This window comes from Colletotrichum fructicola (genome assembly GCF_000319635.2).
Source record: "Colletotrichum fructicola Nara gc5 chromosome Unknown KSG_Nara_v1_contig11, whole genome shotgun sequence".
Classification (NCBI taxonomy): domain Eukaryota; kingdom Fungi; phylum Ascomycota; class Sordariomycetes; order Glomerellales; family Glomerellaceae; genus Colletotrichum; species Colletotrichum fructicola.
In genome coordinates, this window is record NW_027094061.1 from 942,626 (window position 1) to 955,398 (window position 12,773).

The window sequence follows — 12,773 nt, forward strand, 5'->3', positions numbered from 1 at the left end:
GCCCGTCCCTATCTCGTTCTTCATCGTGCGAAGGTCCCTTGTAATTAACTTTGTGATAATCTCTACGCTGTCGTCTTCCTGTCCTGCGTTTCCGCATTTCTTCCACGTATTATATACAATCCCGATAGCCATATATAAGGACCTTGTTTTTGCTGCGCTACCGACAGGAGTAGCTGCTTGCCGTCCTCTTCGCCTGTCATGGCTTGCTCATTGGCCGCGCCAGCATCTTTGGTGAAGCGGTCACTTGCCTACACACTATTCGCAGCAGTCTTTATTCTGCGACCCATTGCGTGCTTGTCGATTTCCTGGTAGCCAGCTCCGATACAGCCGCATGCTTTGCTGCCTTTAGGTCTGTTTTAATTCCCACACCATCATCTAGCTCACAGAAAGAGGGGGTAGGTATTCCTGCGCCGCTCGCTCATTTTCCTCGTATTATCTGATACTCCGTTATCTGAATCAATGTGTGTTACAGTCTCGGTCTGCCTATATAAACCAGACCAGCTATCGCACTTTTTCAAGAGGTTTAGTATATGCCTAATCCTGTCTCACAGCGGACTACCGGTGCAGGCTAAGAGCCGGAAAATATTCTAACCTATACACCACCACGACTGATGCCGTGACCTCTATGTCCACACGGCTCGCTTCCTCGTATCGTCTACAGGCGGTAGTACACTGAGCCCGTTACAGCCTCCTCTAGTCTAACATCATACTTGGTCGATAGGTCCATCCGTACGGGACTGCTAGTGTGGCCGAGTAGGTGGTTGTCTAGGTCGGGTCGGCCGGGATGGCTGCCCCACTCTAGTTGGCCTGCTGCCTTGGGCAGGGCGCGGACGGGTAGCGGGGATTATGCTGATCTGCTTCTTCGTGAATGTGGGGAATGGCCTCGGAAGGCCCAAGTTAGCATTTCTCGCCGGCTTCCGCGCCACGGTAATGCCTTCGTTCGCCATGAACTGCTTGCATCCCCAAGTGAGCAGACCCTTATCATTGACAGATTCACCACCACCGCAGGCATTTTGTGCTATGTCACAATCTCATCAGCACCATATCGACTGCACTGCCCACCACAGAATGTGAGACGGGTGTAATACTCACGTCCTAGGGAGCCACTTATGCCTGCTTTTCCAAAGGCCACAATGCGCGTGGCTGGGGGCCGTCTCCGCGCCTCCTGCGACACCTCATCATCCAAGTTATACTGAAACGGCGTGTTAGTAATAGTAAGCATCTAGCGGCAGACCCACCATTCGACATGGTGTGGCTAACCTGCAGTAGGATGGACTTACCTGGTGAACTGTGAAGACTTCCGCACAGCTCGCTCGGGTCTGGTGCTCCTTATTGACGGGGACTTTCTTAGAAGCTTGTAGCTGTGCCTGGCATCGCTCAAGAGCAAGTCGGACCTCCGGTTTGGAACGGGAATCGGCGAACTTGTTATACACGAACCAGCCACCCTTTAAACTGGAGGATAGGTAGATGTCCTTCCCGAGAGCCATAGCTGCCATCATGCTGGGCTGAAGGTTTTGATCGATACCGTCGGCCCGGAACTTGGACTGCATTTGCGTGTGGGCCAGACTGGCAAGCCCGTAGAGTTGGTCGTCTGTGAAGAGCGTAGCAGTGTCTGCTGTGAACGTGAGTTTAGACGAGTAGATAACGCGCTGGGCGTTCTCATAGGCGCCTTTGTCGAGCTTAATGCCAAGGTCCTGAGCCAGGACGCTTGTAACTATGGTGAACAGCACAAGCAGGCCCGAGAAGCTGGCCGTCCAGCCGTGGGACATGGCAGACCACATCGAAGCTTTGATCAGTCGGGGGGGGAGGTGAAAGGATTGTTAGGGTTGACAGATGCCCCGGTTCCCAGTACTTATTGTGGTCAGAGGTAAACAGTCGATGTTTGTGAGGAGCAATACGCCGTGAGGCCGGTGGACTTCAGCAGCAGAAAGCGGTGATCGAATAATACTTATAGCCGGACAAGGCCCCTATGCGAGATCCTAATGATAAGATGGCCTCCTGATAAATCCCCCAACAGGCGACAGAACTGACAACATCCTGCCTTACCTCAATACTGAGAAGGATCCGCTGCGAGGGCTTCTCCGAGCCGTGTAAGGTGGTTTCGGGTGGTTCAGACGGATTGAAAGAGTGAAAGCCGCAACAAGCCGCAAGCCTGGTCTACGTTGCCCTGCGAGGAAATTGACATGTTCCTGCAGGCTAGGCGGAGGACTCCCAGACGGCGGCACCGAACTCTCGGGGAAGGATATCGGAGCCACAGACAATGAGTGTATAGTCAACGGTTTGCTAGACCCTGCGTGTCGGGAACCCCGAAGTCAGGGCGCAAGGGAGTACTTATATCCGATTAGGCCAAAGGTAAGCTAATTACGAGGTGACGAGCTTGGACGTCAACTAGCACCAGCATCGCAACGTTCTACCTTCGTTGAAGCCGGAGACCTGGTATGCGCTAAATATAGTGTCGCAGAATCTAAAGGGTCCCACTCGGCAGAGGCAACAGATGGAAGGAACAAAAATCTAATTAATGCGGAGGTGGGTTGTTAGGGGGGGGGGCGGGTGCGGAGGGTCGGTAAGTCGGGCGGGCCTAGTGCAATCTCATCCGTTGCCCTCGGGAACCCCGTGGCTGGAGCCTCGATCGGAGACTTGACACCGCCGTTACCCCAGCAGTCGTCTCCGCGCCGGCCGGAAGGGGCTCGATTCCAGCTTTTTCACAGACACCGAAGTTGAGCCACAACAACCAACCCCACATATCACGATCTCTTTTCCCCAACCAACGCATATCGTGAAACCCAACGCGCCTATATGATGAGTGACGCAAAACGTGTGATTCATGCATTTGGCTAGGAGATATTAGTCGGCTTCACAGCATACCTCAGGCTTTATGTTAACACCTTTCAGAGGTCGTGGATGGCTTGGGAGCCGGAACGAAATCAGGAGACAAGAGAGACAGAGGACGGGTAAAAGACGAGAGATGAGAGACAGAGACGAAGTGAGGGTAATCAAAGCTATCACTACGCTGGTCATACTGACCAATGGCCGCTTGTTTTGCTCCTGGTGATCCTTGTTGTTATCCAATAATATATTGCCTTATCCAATTCCTTCCCAAATACCATAAGCAATTGCGAGCTATACAAATGGCGTACAAAAGAAAACAATGCTCTACGTCGGGTTCTATTCCACCATGACCAGCCACATTTTCTCGCGCCACACGGAAACACATATCTGACTTTCAAACTGAGGCGGCGCACTAGATTCCTCAAGAGTCGGTTCGACAATTCCAACAATGCTTTTAGACGCCCCTTTACGATCACTACCTTTTATGGAGCGAGCGCCCTTTGATTGATTCGCTCTGGGTTTCACCGGGTAGGCTTCGTTTGGCGGCTGCCTTGGCCACCAGCCGGTCTGCTCGGGCCAGCCGGTCTGCTCGGGCCACCTCGCTCCAGTGGCTTGAATGTCGATCGATAATTCTTGGAGTCGTCCGCAGAGACGGAGGTATGGAGAGCCATCCGCATGTCCGCCTTCTTCTTCGGGTTGCCGGCCGGCTTCTGCATCTCCTTGCGCGCGTCGTTGAGCTTGAACGCTTTCGGGGGCTGGGGCCGAGGCTCCGTCGGCTTAACATGCTTCGTCACGCTGCCTTTGTACCAGTACACCGACCCATGATTGCTGCGCCCAAGAGGGACTAGAGACTTGACGTCAATAACGAGGCCGCCCTCCTCCTTCGCCTCTCGCACCACACAATCAGCCAGCGTGGTATCATGGCGTGAGTCGTAGCCGCCCCGAGGCAGGATGTAGCCGACCTGGTCGAAGTTGCCATTTGCCGGAATCATCCAAACGTTGCCGTCTTTGTCGTAAGGGACGACACCACATCGCACGCGATCTTTGGAGCCCTTGAGGGTCACTGGGTTATTGGTCAGTCATAAGCTCCTGGCTCTGATCTAGCGAGTGAGGCGTGCAGTTATTACTGACCTGAACCGTCTTTGCCTCCGGTCTTGACCGTATCAGAGGGGAGGCGCCAGGCATCGACGCCCTTCATACCCTGCCACACGTCCTTGTCTCCCGGCAAGAGGTCTTTCCCATTCTGTGCCGTGACGGCGTGGATAGCGAACGCACCCCAAAGTGCAACAGACCACACGTTAGAAACGGAATACTGCATCTTTTCTGTTGGCTGGATAGCTGTATATCTTTTATTGGTTTGTTTGTTTGTCACGTACTCCGTGAGAGAGTGAGAGAGACTGAGAGAGACTGAGAGAGAGTGAGACGGAAATCTGACCTCCACCTGTGTAGGTCGGCTCGTCCAAGTCAAAATATTACAACAGGCAATCTCGGAGCAAATAGAGCAGTAGTAAAGAAGCCAAATAGGGGAGATAGTATCAGCGATAGAGCTAACACATTATATACCATAATCCACCACGGCCACCTCCCTGCTGTTCCCGGCTCAGCCTTCTTCGGGGTGCCCGTCTACGCTCATTCACCCTTGGTCATTCGGCATTGCCGTCAACTGCTAATAACATTGCTAGCTATCAGCTCCATCATGGAATCGCCGTACATGAGAGTATAAGGACCAGGTGGGAACCCTGGTCATCGGCTCCTGCGTTCCATCCCCTCTCTAAAGTCAATCTGCACGAGGTGTAACGCGCACGAACGGTCGCCCCGAGTCCTGATGATTTTGACCGGATGGCTGGAACGGCCTTAGTCGGAGCCAGAACCGGAAAACGGAGCTTTGTTAGTCTAGCAAGAACCCGGGAGAGGACTCTCCTGATTAGGAGTTAGGCAAAGGTTCTGACAAGTTCGACTAGGCGGGGATCGGGTACCAGAGGCCGGCTCCCACGAACATAACATCGGGCCCAGATGCCAAGGGCGGTGATGACCGGAATACGACGCAGCCATGCATCCCCAATCCCATCATTATCGCCGCGCTAGAACGTGTTCACGCCATTCTCGGCAGCCTTGTCGCTTATCGTATCTCACACTTACTAATTAGCGGCCCCTCACGTTACATTCAAGGTTTTGGTCTTTTACTAACGTTATAACGCTAGTATATGAGGATGTGGAGTAGTAGCAATTGGCTATTGTTCGGAAAGATCGACAATCCTTTTTCAGCGACTTACATACGTTGATCAGCGGGTATTTGGAGAAGTTTAATGGACATGGCGTCTCTCAGTAGTTGATGGGATAGTTACAGCCTTCTGCGTCAAGTAGACGGATGTCTCGAACGCTCCAAACGCCGGAGAGAGAAGTCAAAAAAAGAAGAAAGAAAAAAAAAGAAAAGCGCCATTAGTCTGACAGATGCCATCTCTCCCCAAGTAGTCGCTCAGCAACGCCCACGAACTTCATCAGGAGGTGCTTTGCAATACAGCCCTTGCCCGTCAGCGCACTCGAAGCCGGTACCAGCAACCTCACGGCAGGCAGCCTCCCACTCTTTCCCTGCGATCTGGTCGCTGTCGGTAGACTTCACACACTGGTCGATGCGTCAGGGCCGTTGTCCAATCGGGTCGCCAGAGATGATCATACCTGTCCAGAGGAGGCGTCGAACTCGCCCTTGCCCCACTGGTGCTGCTTTGAAGCGTATAGCCCGCATGCCTTCGCGGTGATACGTAGGTTGGGACCGCCGCCATTGTGACACGCGCAGCTATCGTGAAGGTCGGCAGAACATTGGGGACGTTAGGTGAGACAGTCTAGGTGGAATGGCTAGAGACGCCTGGGACTTACGCGACTTACGCGACAGATAGGAGGGCTAGGCCGACAGCGGCCTGCAAGAAACACAGCTGCATCGTCACACAGAAAGGTTCGATGCTCCGCTACTACCGTTGCACCGTGGGAAACAACAAGTGGAATCTGACCGTTTGTGTAGGACGATAAAAACGCTATGCCCGGCGCATAGGCTACATAAAGCAGCAATGCAGAAGTGGAGAGGCACCTGTGACAAGTGTGAGTAGAGAGGAGGGCTAGCGGGAGCCTCGATCATGACAGTATGAGGTGACCCATCCAGTCTTATATCCACAGCCCGGTAGTAGGGGATGGTTTTTCCGACAACTAGCACGGTGGCGTGTTAAATCACCAAGGGATGTGCATCCATGATCTATCTGGCTTCAGCTGGCTCGTGGTGTTTGCCTACCGCATCCACTAGACGTACCAGCTATGGGCCGCTGGGTGCACGTCGTTTCTTTACCAGATGGCCGGAGTCGCCGCTGGGCACAGCGAAGCTTATTTGCGTCCTCCTATGTCCGTCTTTCGTGTCGCGGACTCCTCACTTCCATCCGTTATTAAACCCGGTTCGCCGTTGTGGAGCCACGTTGAGCCGACGGGTGGCTTGTTTTTCGGTCCTTGACATCTGAGGAGCTCATACCTGTCTGATTACATGCCCACATATCGCCGTCTTGCCCGTTGTCTAGGTTCAAGATGCGACGCCGAGAAGGTATATCCTTGCAGGTCATGGGCAGTGGGGCTCCGAGCCCCACAGCCGGTCAACGGCACTCGTTAGGACAAGTCACTACACTGGTGTTCGGGCGGAGTGCCCCTGTCACCGAGCAGAACTTCTGCACATTCTTCTGCAGAAACCCCGTCTTATTTTCCCGTACTCTAGAATCTCAAATGTGATTCTTGCAGCCGCCGGGCAGGTCTTCGCAGGGCCTCGGCAGCCCCGAAAGTCATCCAGACTACGTCCGGCAGTCCGCGAGGGCCGTCATGCGCGTCGCGCCTGTCGTTTCCAACCGTCCGCGTGTCAGGCTTCGTCCACCTGGTCCATTTTTTTACTTTTGATTTTTTTTTTTATCATGCCCCTGCTGAAGTAGAAAAGATGAAAAGAAAAGGAAAGGACAGAAAAGGAAAGAAAAGAAGAAGGGAAAGGGGAAAGGTGGAAGGGGAAAGGGGAAAAGGGAAAGCAAACCCATCTTGAACCTTCCCTGTCAGAAGGCTTTCTTCCCTCGAAAGGTTTCGTTCACCGGGTTCAACGAAATCTGTCGTCGGGCCGTATGAACCCTAGTGAGGCCCCTCTGGCTCGCGGGCCTCGTTATGTCGCCCCGCCCCGCCGCCGCCGCCATTCTGGACCTGGGTGCCGTCTGTGCCCCGGCATGAGATCGTCTACGCAGTACCTTACCGAAGCAGCCACTTCATACTGGTACTAAACAGGTCTCATTACACTGCCTTACCTTAAGCGTCGATGGAGTAAGCGATGCTAGCAACACAACGTCCGAAAGTATATATGAACGACCGCAGCCGCCCAGTCCCGTTTCGAGAACATCTAGCCTCCTCACCACTCTGCGCCCTGCGCTGTACGCTCGTTTCCCTCATCTAGTCCACGACTAGCTGACATCTTCCCGCCCCCATCACTCTCTATCGTCCACCCATCGATACACTACGCGTTCGTTGTCGACATGTCATCCAAGATGAGACGGTCGTTCTTCATCACTGCACTTGGCCTACTCAGTGCTGCTGCCGCTGTTGCTGTCTCCCAGCCTGCCCCTTACCCTCTGCGCTTCGATGACGTCGTCGCTGTGAACGAGGATGGTTCCCACAGAATTCTCAAGACGGCAGAGTACGACGCTCTACTTGCGCGTGTTGCGCCCAGAACTGTCCAGATGACCGTGCCATCTACTGCCGGGGACAGCGTCGCCCGTCGCGACTGCGGAAGGAGCACGGAGGTCCAGGTCGAGTCCGACGAGGAGTTCCTCAACTGGGATGTCGCCATCTCGCCCATACTGAGCTCCCATGGTGGCACTGCCACCGCCTCTGTGGCCAAAGGCTACTCCGTTGGGAATTCAGTCAGTGTTAGCTCAACCGCCAACGTTGCTTTCGCAAAAGTGGCCCTAGGCATGTCTCTCTCAGTCAACTACGCCCAGCGGTGGACGACTTCCGACAGCCAGACACTCAGCTTCACCGTCCCCGAAGGCCAGCATGGCCTCGTCGTATCGCAGCCGCTCGTCCGCCGTGTCACCGGGCGTCTGCTCACCGGCTGCAGTCATCGCCCGATCAGTACGCCGTTCACTTCTGACACCTACACTGACCAAAGCTTCGGCAATCTCGATTTCGTCAAAGGCGTCATCCGACTTTGCAACAGCACCGTCTACCCCATCCCTTACTGCAACGGTCAGGGCTTCCACTACTAAGGCAGAAGGGACCAGCCAGGTCTGTGGTTGTCTTTAATGGGCGGTCTCGGCTGCATCGTGGGCGGCGGAGGGAGTATAGGGTTGACTGGGCATGCTCAGATGAACGGAACGGCCGTTGCCCGGATAGTCATGTTCTTGTCCGAGCCCAAAGTGATTCAGAGACCCTACCACCAGTGTGTGGAAATAGTGTTTTGTGTGGTAAAAGTACCTTAGCTATGTCCCTTGATGCATGAATCGGGGTAGAGGTCCAGTGGTCGGCGGGGGCGGGTGATGAGGGCGGGCGTCCTATAAGTGTTTTCGGTCGGCCGAATCGAGATATTTAGTAATATTCAGAATCCTTCTAAAGATACATACATAGGATTTATGGTTAAATATACATACAACAAGATTCTTTCTTGACTTCCATAGGACTTGCCAAAAAAACCTTCGTTGATAAAACTTACGCGGCCCGAATAGCGAAACTATCCTAATCATTGCGGGGGCCCGTACCAGGCGAAGAAGTCCTATTATATCGAAGCTAAGCGGAGACATCTAGCCGTCGAACATATGAAGAAGCCAAAGAGCTCCCTTAGAAAAAGGAGAAACAAGAAGAAAACAGGAGAAAAATCATTCACAGTGCGATGATGATTTGTTGACGGAACGAGCGTGGAGCGTTCGTGGCGTATCACAGAGCCAGCAGAGCCACGAAGGATAGGGTCGGCGCAGGGGAAACTGCTGAATGAAGCTACCTGTGAGAGTTCCCGACGGTACAGCGGGGAAGGAATGTAAAGATCGGACGAGGCGGCCTTAAGAAGTCATTGGTTGAGGAACCAACCGTGAACCATGTTGTACTGACTCATCATAACCAATAATCTCGTGGGCCCTGCTCTCTCATCCACTTGGTTGAATTTCAGGCCACTCTTCTTGAGGCTGTCACCACGCCTGACCCGAAACAGCGACGGATGGGTATGTCATGCCAGGATCGTCTCTCCTTACTAGTACATATCTCAGGATCAGCTGCCGCGGTGGCTCCAGGACACTCCCTGGGGATGCGTGGTGATCGTCAGCCCTTCCCTGTGGCGTAGCTACCTTCGACCCTCCACTATAGACCATGCGACGTAACGACCGCTGCGCTTAGTTCCCATAGACTCATAGCTATAAAGTGTACGACTAGGAATGATGATGAGGGGTCGATTATCACAACAGCTTTCGCCTCATAACACCACAGTTGCACGCCCTGACCTGCTCGTGGCTTGTACTAGTGTCGATACCTAACCTTGAAACAGGCGCCGATACTCATAAGCCACGGCCGTCAAGCCGGGGCAGCTTCATGCTTTCCCCGAGGCAAAGCAGGTTATCAGGTCTATCGGGTGTTAAAAACACGTCGGAAAGGCGCATGCAAGGTGTCGATGTCATTGGAAACAACACGCAGCTCGATAACATAAGGTATATTGCATAATCCCACCAACAGCGCTAGCAATCCGATAGTAGAGAGATAAGTAAACAGCTACTAGTAGGTGAGAGATAAAGCAGTGTGGCCGACTGCGTAGTACTATCTTAAAACCTCTGTACTTTCTGTTGGTCCAGGACAACTGTCGGTCAGCACCTTGGGCGGAGATGCACTGTACCGTTGAAGTCGTAGATGTGGTGAGAGATCCCGCATATTATGAGTAGGCGTGGACGGGCCGGAGAGATCCGCGTCCCCTGATCGGCTGAGTCAGCCGCATCCGCTCTAGGCGCGTCATCAGCAGGGGAGGTGGGTGGTGTTTCACGCACACATTGGACACCTGATAAAGAAGGCCCTCCGTCGTTTTATGGGGCTTTACCAGCCTCTAGCGGGCTACCGGGAGCCGTAGAGATTGCAACAGCAATATCAAAGCCAGCTTCTGTCTCTTCGGTTTCTTTACTTTCTACCCAACTAAGTGCCTTACGATTCCAAGATCAAACCGTCCATGATCAGACCAAACCCCTTCCCCTCTATACGTACTCTGCAATCGACCTGAGTATCTGTTGTTGACAAGGTCTGGCGCTCTCAGCAAGGGCTGCAGCCTACATGCACAAGATAGTGATGATGCTCGGAGTAGTCATCACGGGGGCTCTTTGACAGAGGATGTGATAGTTAAGTTGTTAGGTAGTAAATGCTTAATGACTGAGTTCGGCACGTAGGGCAGTCGCACCGTATCGAAAAGCAGTACGGGACGCCGTCGAACATGGAAAGACTTTGATCCTACGTCTCGGGTGGTCCGATTGACAGGGGCACATCTATATAGGGTCGGGTACTTGCTCGGCGTTGGAGTACATCCAACCACATGTGTACAACTGTTGGCCAAAACCCTACGCGCCGCCCATCTCTTCTCTCTCTGACCACCCCTACACGAATGGGGAACCTCGACGAAACAGAATGGCTAAGCTGGGAATGCCGGGGTCGCTGCTATGACGCGAGACGGGTACGCCTACTACTCCTTACCAACGACGTGTTAAAATACACGTCCTAACGCGTCCGCTGTGCTCAGAAGGTGCCATCATCATCATTAGCACAAGAGGCAAGCTTCAACTACAGAGGCTAAGAACCTGATCAGTTTCCCGCCTAGAGCAGTCTATTAATTAACCAACAACCTCTATGTTACTAAGCAGTTTAGACACTGACTATTCCGTGGGCCCAGCAGCGTAGAGTACAAAAGCTTAATGGTTGTCAAGCATAACAAAGCATGTTTCCGAAGGCGTCCTGCTGCAATTTGATGGAAAGGACCGGGTTCTGGGCTGTCCAGCCCTGTGGATGCACGAACACCAGCTTCATTCGGCTCATGACGTTCGAGGTAGCCAGCGAACAGCATTCCCGTTCGATCTTCGCTCCAAGCTTTCATGGAGGCAGTACGTGACCGCGTTAGCGAAGCCGATGAACTGGCTCGAGCTCTGCAGAGCCGCTAGCAGCAAACCATGCGATTCGACCCCAGACGCTTCCATCACTCTGTTCACAAGGGCGGGGATCCAGAGCAGGATGTACAAGATGGGATACGAGTTGAGAAGCATCATGCGCTTGATGCGCCGCTCCAATCTCCGGGTCTGCTCGTCAATCGAATGATGAGCTGTCGCCGCAGCGGTGAGATTCGGCAGCGTTACTTTATCACTCGCGCCGACGTCTCGGCTAGAGCTCGGTCGGGAGTCCGCCAGGTAATCATCTCCCCATGGTTGAGGATTACACCGCGATGGCATGCTTCTGCTACTGCTGTCTGATGTTAAACACCTCGTAACAGGAAACGCTGTGGCGTCCGTCGCCAGCGGGGGAAGGTCGTATCCCGGCGGCTGTGCGGTCCGTGGAGGGTGTCGTCCACCCATAGGCGCGACTTGCGGCCGTGGCCAACCCACGTCCAATCGACTCACCGTCGTGTGGCGTGCTGTCAACGGAGCGGCAGTGCTCGTCGAGCTTCCGGTCCAGCCCAAGGAAGCCGGCGCCATTGCAGCGGGGCGAAGGCGTTGGCCGAGGTACCACCAGACGTAAGCGTAGATGGAAACGGTGGCGAACATGATCCACAGACGCCAAACGTACGTGAGGGCAAATCGAAGATCGGGTCTGTCCCACGTTATCCAGCACCAGTTCCCGCTGACGGGCCCCACGACGCCGATCCCAGCCGCCGCAACGCTGGTAGCAATAGGGACGAGCCACACGCAGAAGCAGATGGAGACCCTCTCGAGGAACGTCCCCTCCGCCATGGACGTTTTTTGTTTTACTACCAGAAGTGTGGCAATAGCGATGGCGAGGATGGAAAAATCAGACGCTTGCACCGACAGTTGACCAATCACGCTGTTCAGGACACATGCTGTTCCGCGTCGCAACCCTTGGTCTCTGATATATATAATCCCCGAGACGGTGTTATTGACTGAGTTAATGAATTCTTTTTTATTCGGAAGCCGTTAGCCCTCTCGTCCTCTCGGAACAATCTTGACGGGAACCACATTACCGGCCACCATGAGGTTGAGAATGAGGATGTGGCGCAAAGACCGGCGCCGGGTGCGGTGGAGACCGATGGAGATCAATGCGCCAAACGTCGTCAGGAACGAAAGACTACTCCCCATCAACGTCAAAGATGCAACTAGCGCGCTGAAAGTCATTGTTGACGTATGGCGCCACGATGCTGTAGCTCTTTCCTGCACAGCTACCTCACGCAGAGGCCTTTGTTTTACTCTGTGTAACGTCGAATATATGACCAGCGAGAGGCCATCTTCGCCGTACTGGCCCAGTTACACAATGACCGGGAACCGTCGCAGGTTGGCTTCCATCCAAAAATTAATTGCGGGGCTATAAATAACCGGTAGTGCCATTCGAACCTTAGCAAGGGCACGTATCCACTAAACCCGGTCAAAGACAAAAGAAAGACAAAAAAAAGGAAAAAAAAAAAAAAAAAAAAAAACTAAAAAAAACTCCAAGGGGGGAGGAACAGAGAAACAGAGGGAAAGGAAAAGGAAAGGATTGGGGGCCTTCACAGCGCGGCGCGATCGAAGTTGGGGTCAATTAAACGCCATTTAGGCGATGGCATGGCATTGTCTGGGCACCAAAATTACGTTATAACCCTAGTCGTGATCTGAATGGAGTGGGGCCGAGGTAGCCGCAGGTGAGGCAGTCAGCAAGGGACACTACCGCAGTTAGAAAGACAAGGGGTCAGGGTAGGGGGGAAGTGAAGTCTACTTTGCCGACCA

The 12,773-nt window shown here is 53.5% G+C and overlaps 4 protein-coding genes across 4 annotated transcripts; 1 reads left to right on the forward strand and 3 right to left on the reverse strand.

Moving 5' to 3' along the window:
* Positions 1-740: 740 nt before the first annotated feature.
* Positions 741-1,769, reverse strand: CGGC5_v016812 (uncharacterized protein; the record flags this gene model as incomplete). The annotated part of the gene is made up of 3 exons (XM_066153583.1): positions 741-1,018; positions 1,093-1,192; positions 1,281-1,769. The coding sequence occupies 3 exons, from the start codon at positions 1,767-1,769 to the stop codon at positions 741-743; spliced, it is 867 nt and encodes a 288-aa protein (XP_066006809.1).
* A 1,581-nt stretch (positions 1,770-3,350) lies between these two features.
* CGGC5_v016813 (uncharacterized protein) lies at positions 3,351-4,147 on the reverse strand (the record flags this gene model as incomplete). The annotated part of the gene is made up of 2 exons (XM_066153584.1): positions 3,351-3,892; positions 3,961-4,147. The coding sequence occupies 2 exons, from the start codon at positions 4,145-4,147 to the stop codon at positions 3,351-3,353; spliced, it is 729 nt and encodes a 242-aa protein (XP_066006808.1).
* Positions 4,148-7,379: 3,232 nt separating this feature from the next.
* On the forward strand, positions 7,380-8,099 carry CGGC5_v016814 (uncharacterized protein; the record flags this gene model as incomplete). The annotated part of the gene is made up of 1 exon (XM_066153585.1): positions 7,380-8,099. One exon carries the CDS (start codon positions 7,380-7,382, stop codon positions 8,097-8,099), a length of 720 nt encoding a protein of 239 aa, XP_066006806.1.
* A 2,781-nt stretch (positions 8,100-10,880) lies between these two features.
* On the reverse strand, positions 10,881-12,188 carry CGGC5_v016815 (uncharacterized protein; the record flags this gene model as incomplete). Its single annotated transcript, XM_032027935.1, has 2 exons — positions 10,881-11,971; positions 12,038-12,188. The coding sequence occupies 2 exons, from the start codon at positions 12,186-12,188 to the stop codon at positions 10,881-10,883; spliced, it is 1,242 nt and encodes a 413-aa protein (XP_031875744.1).
* Between the last annotated feature and the right edge of the window lie 585 nt (positions 12,189-12,773).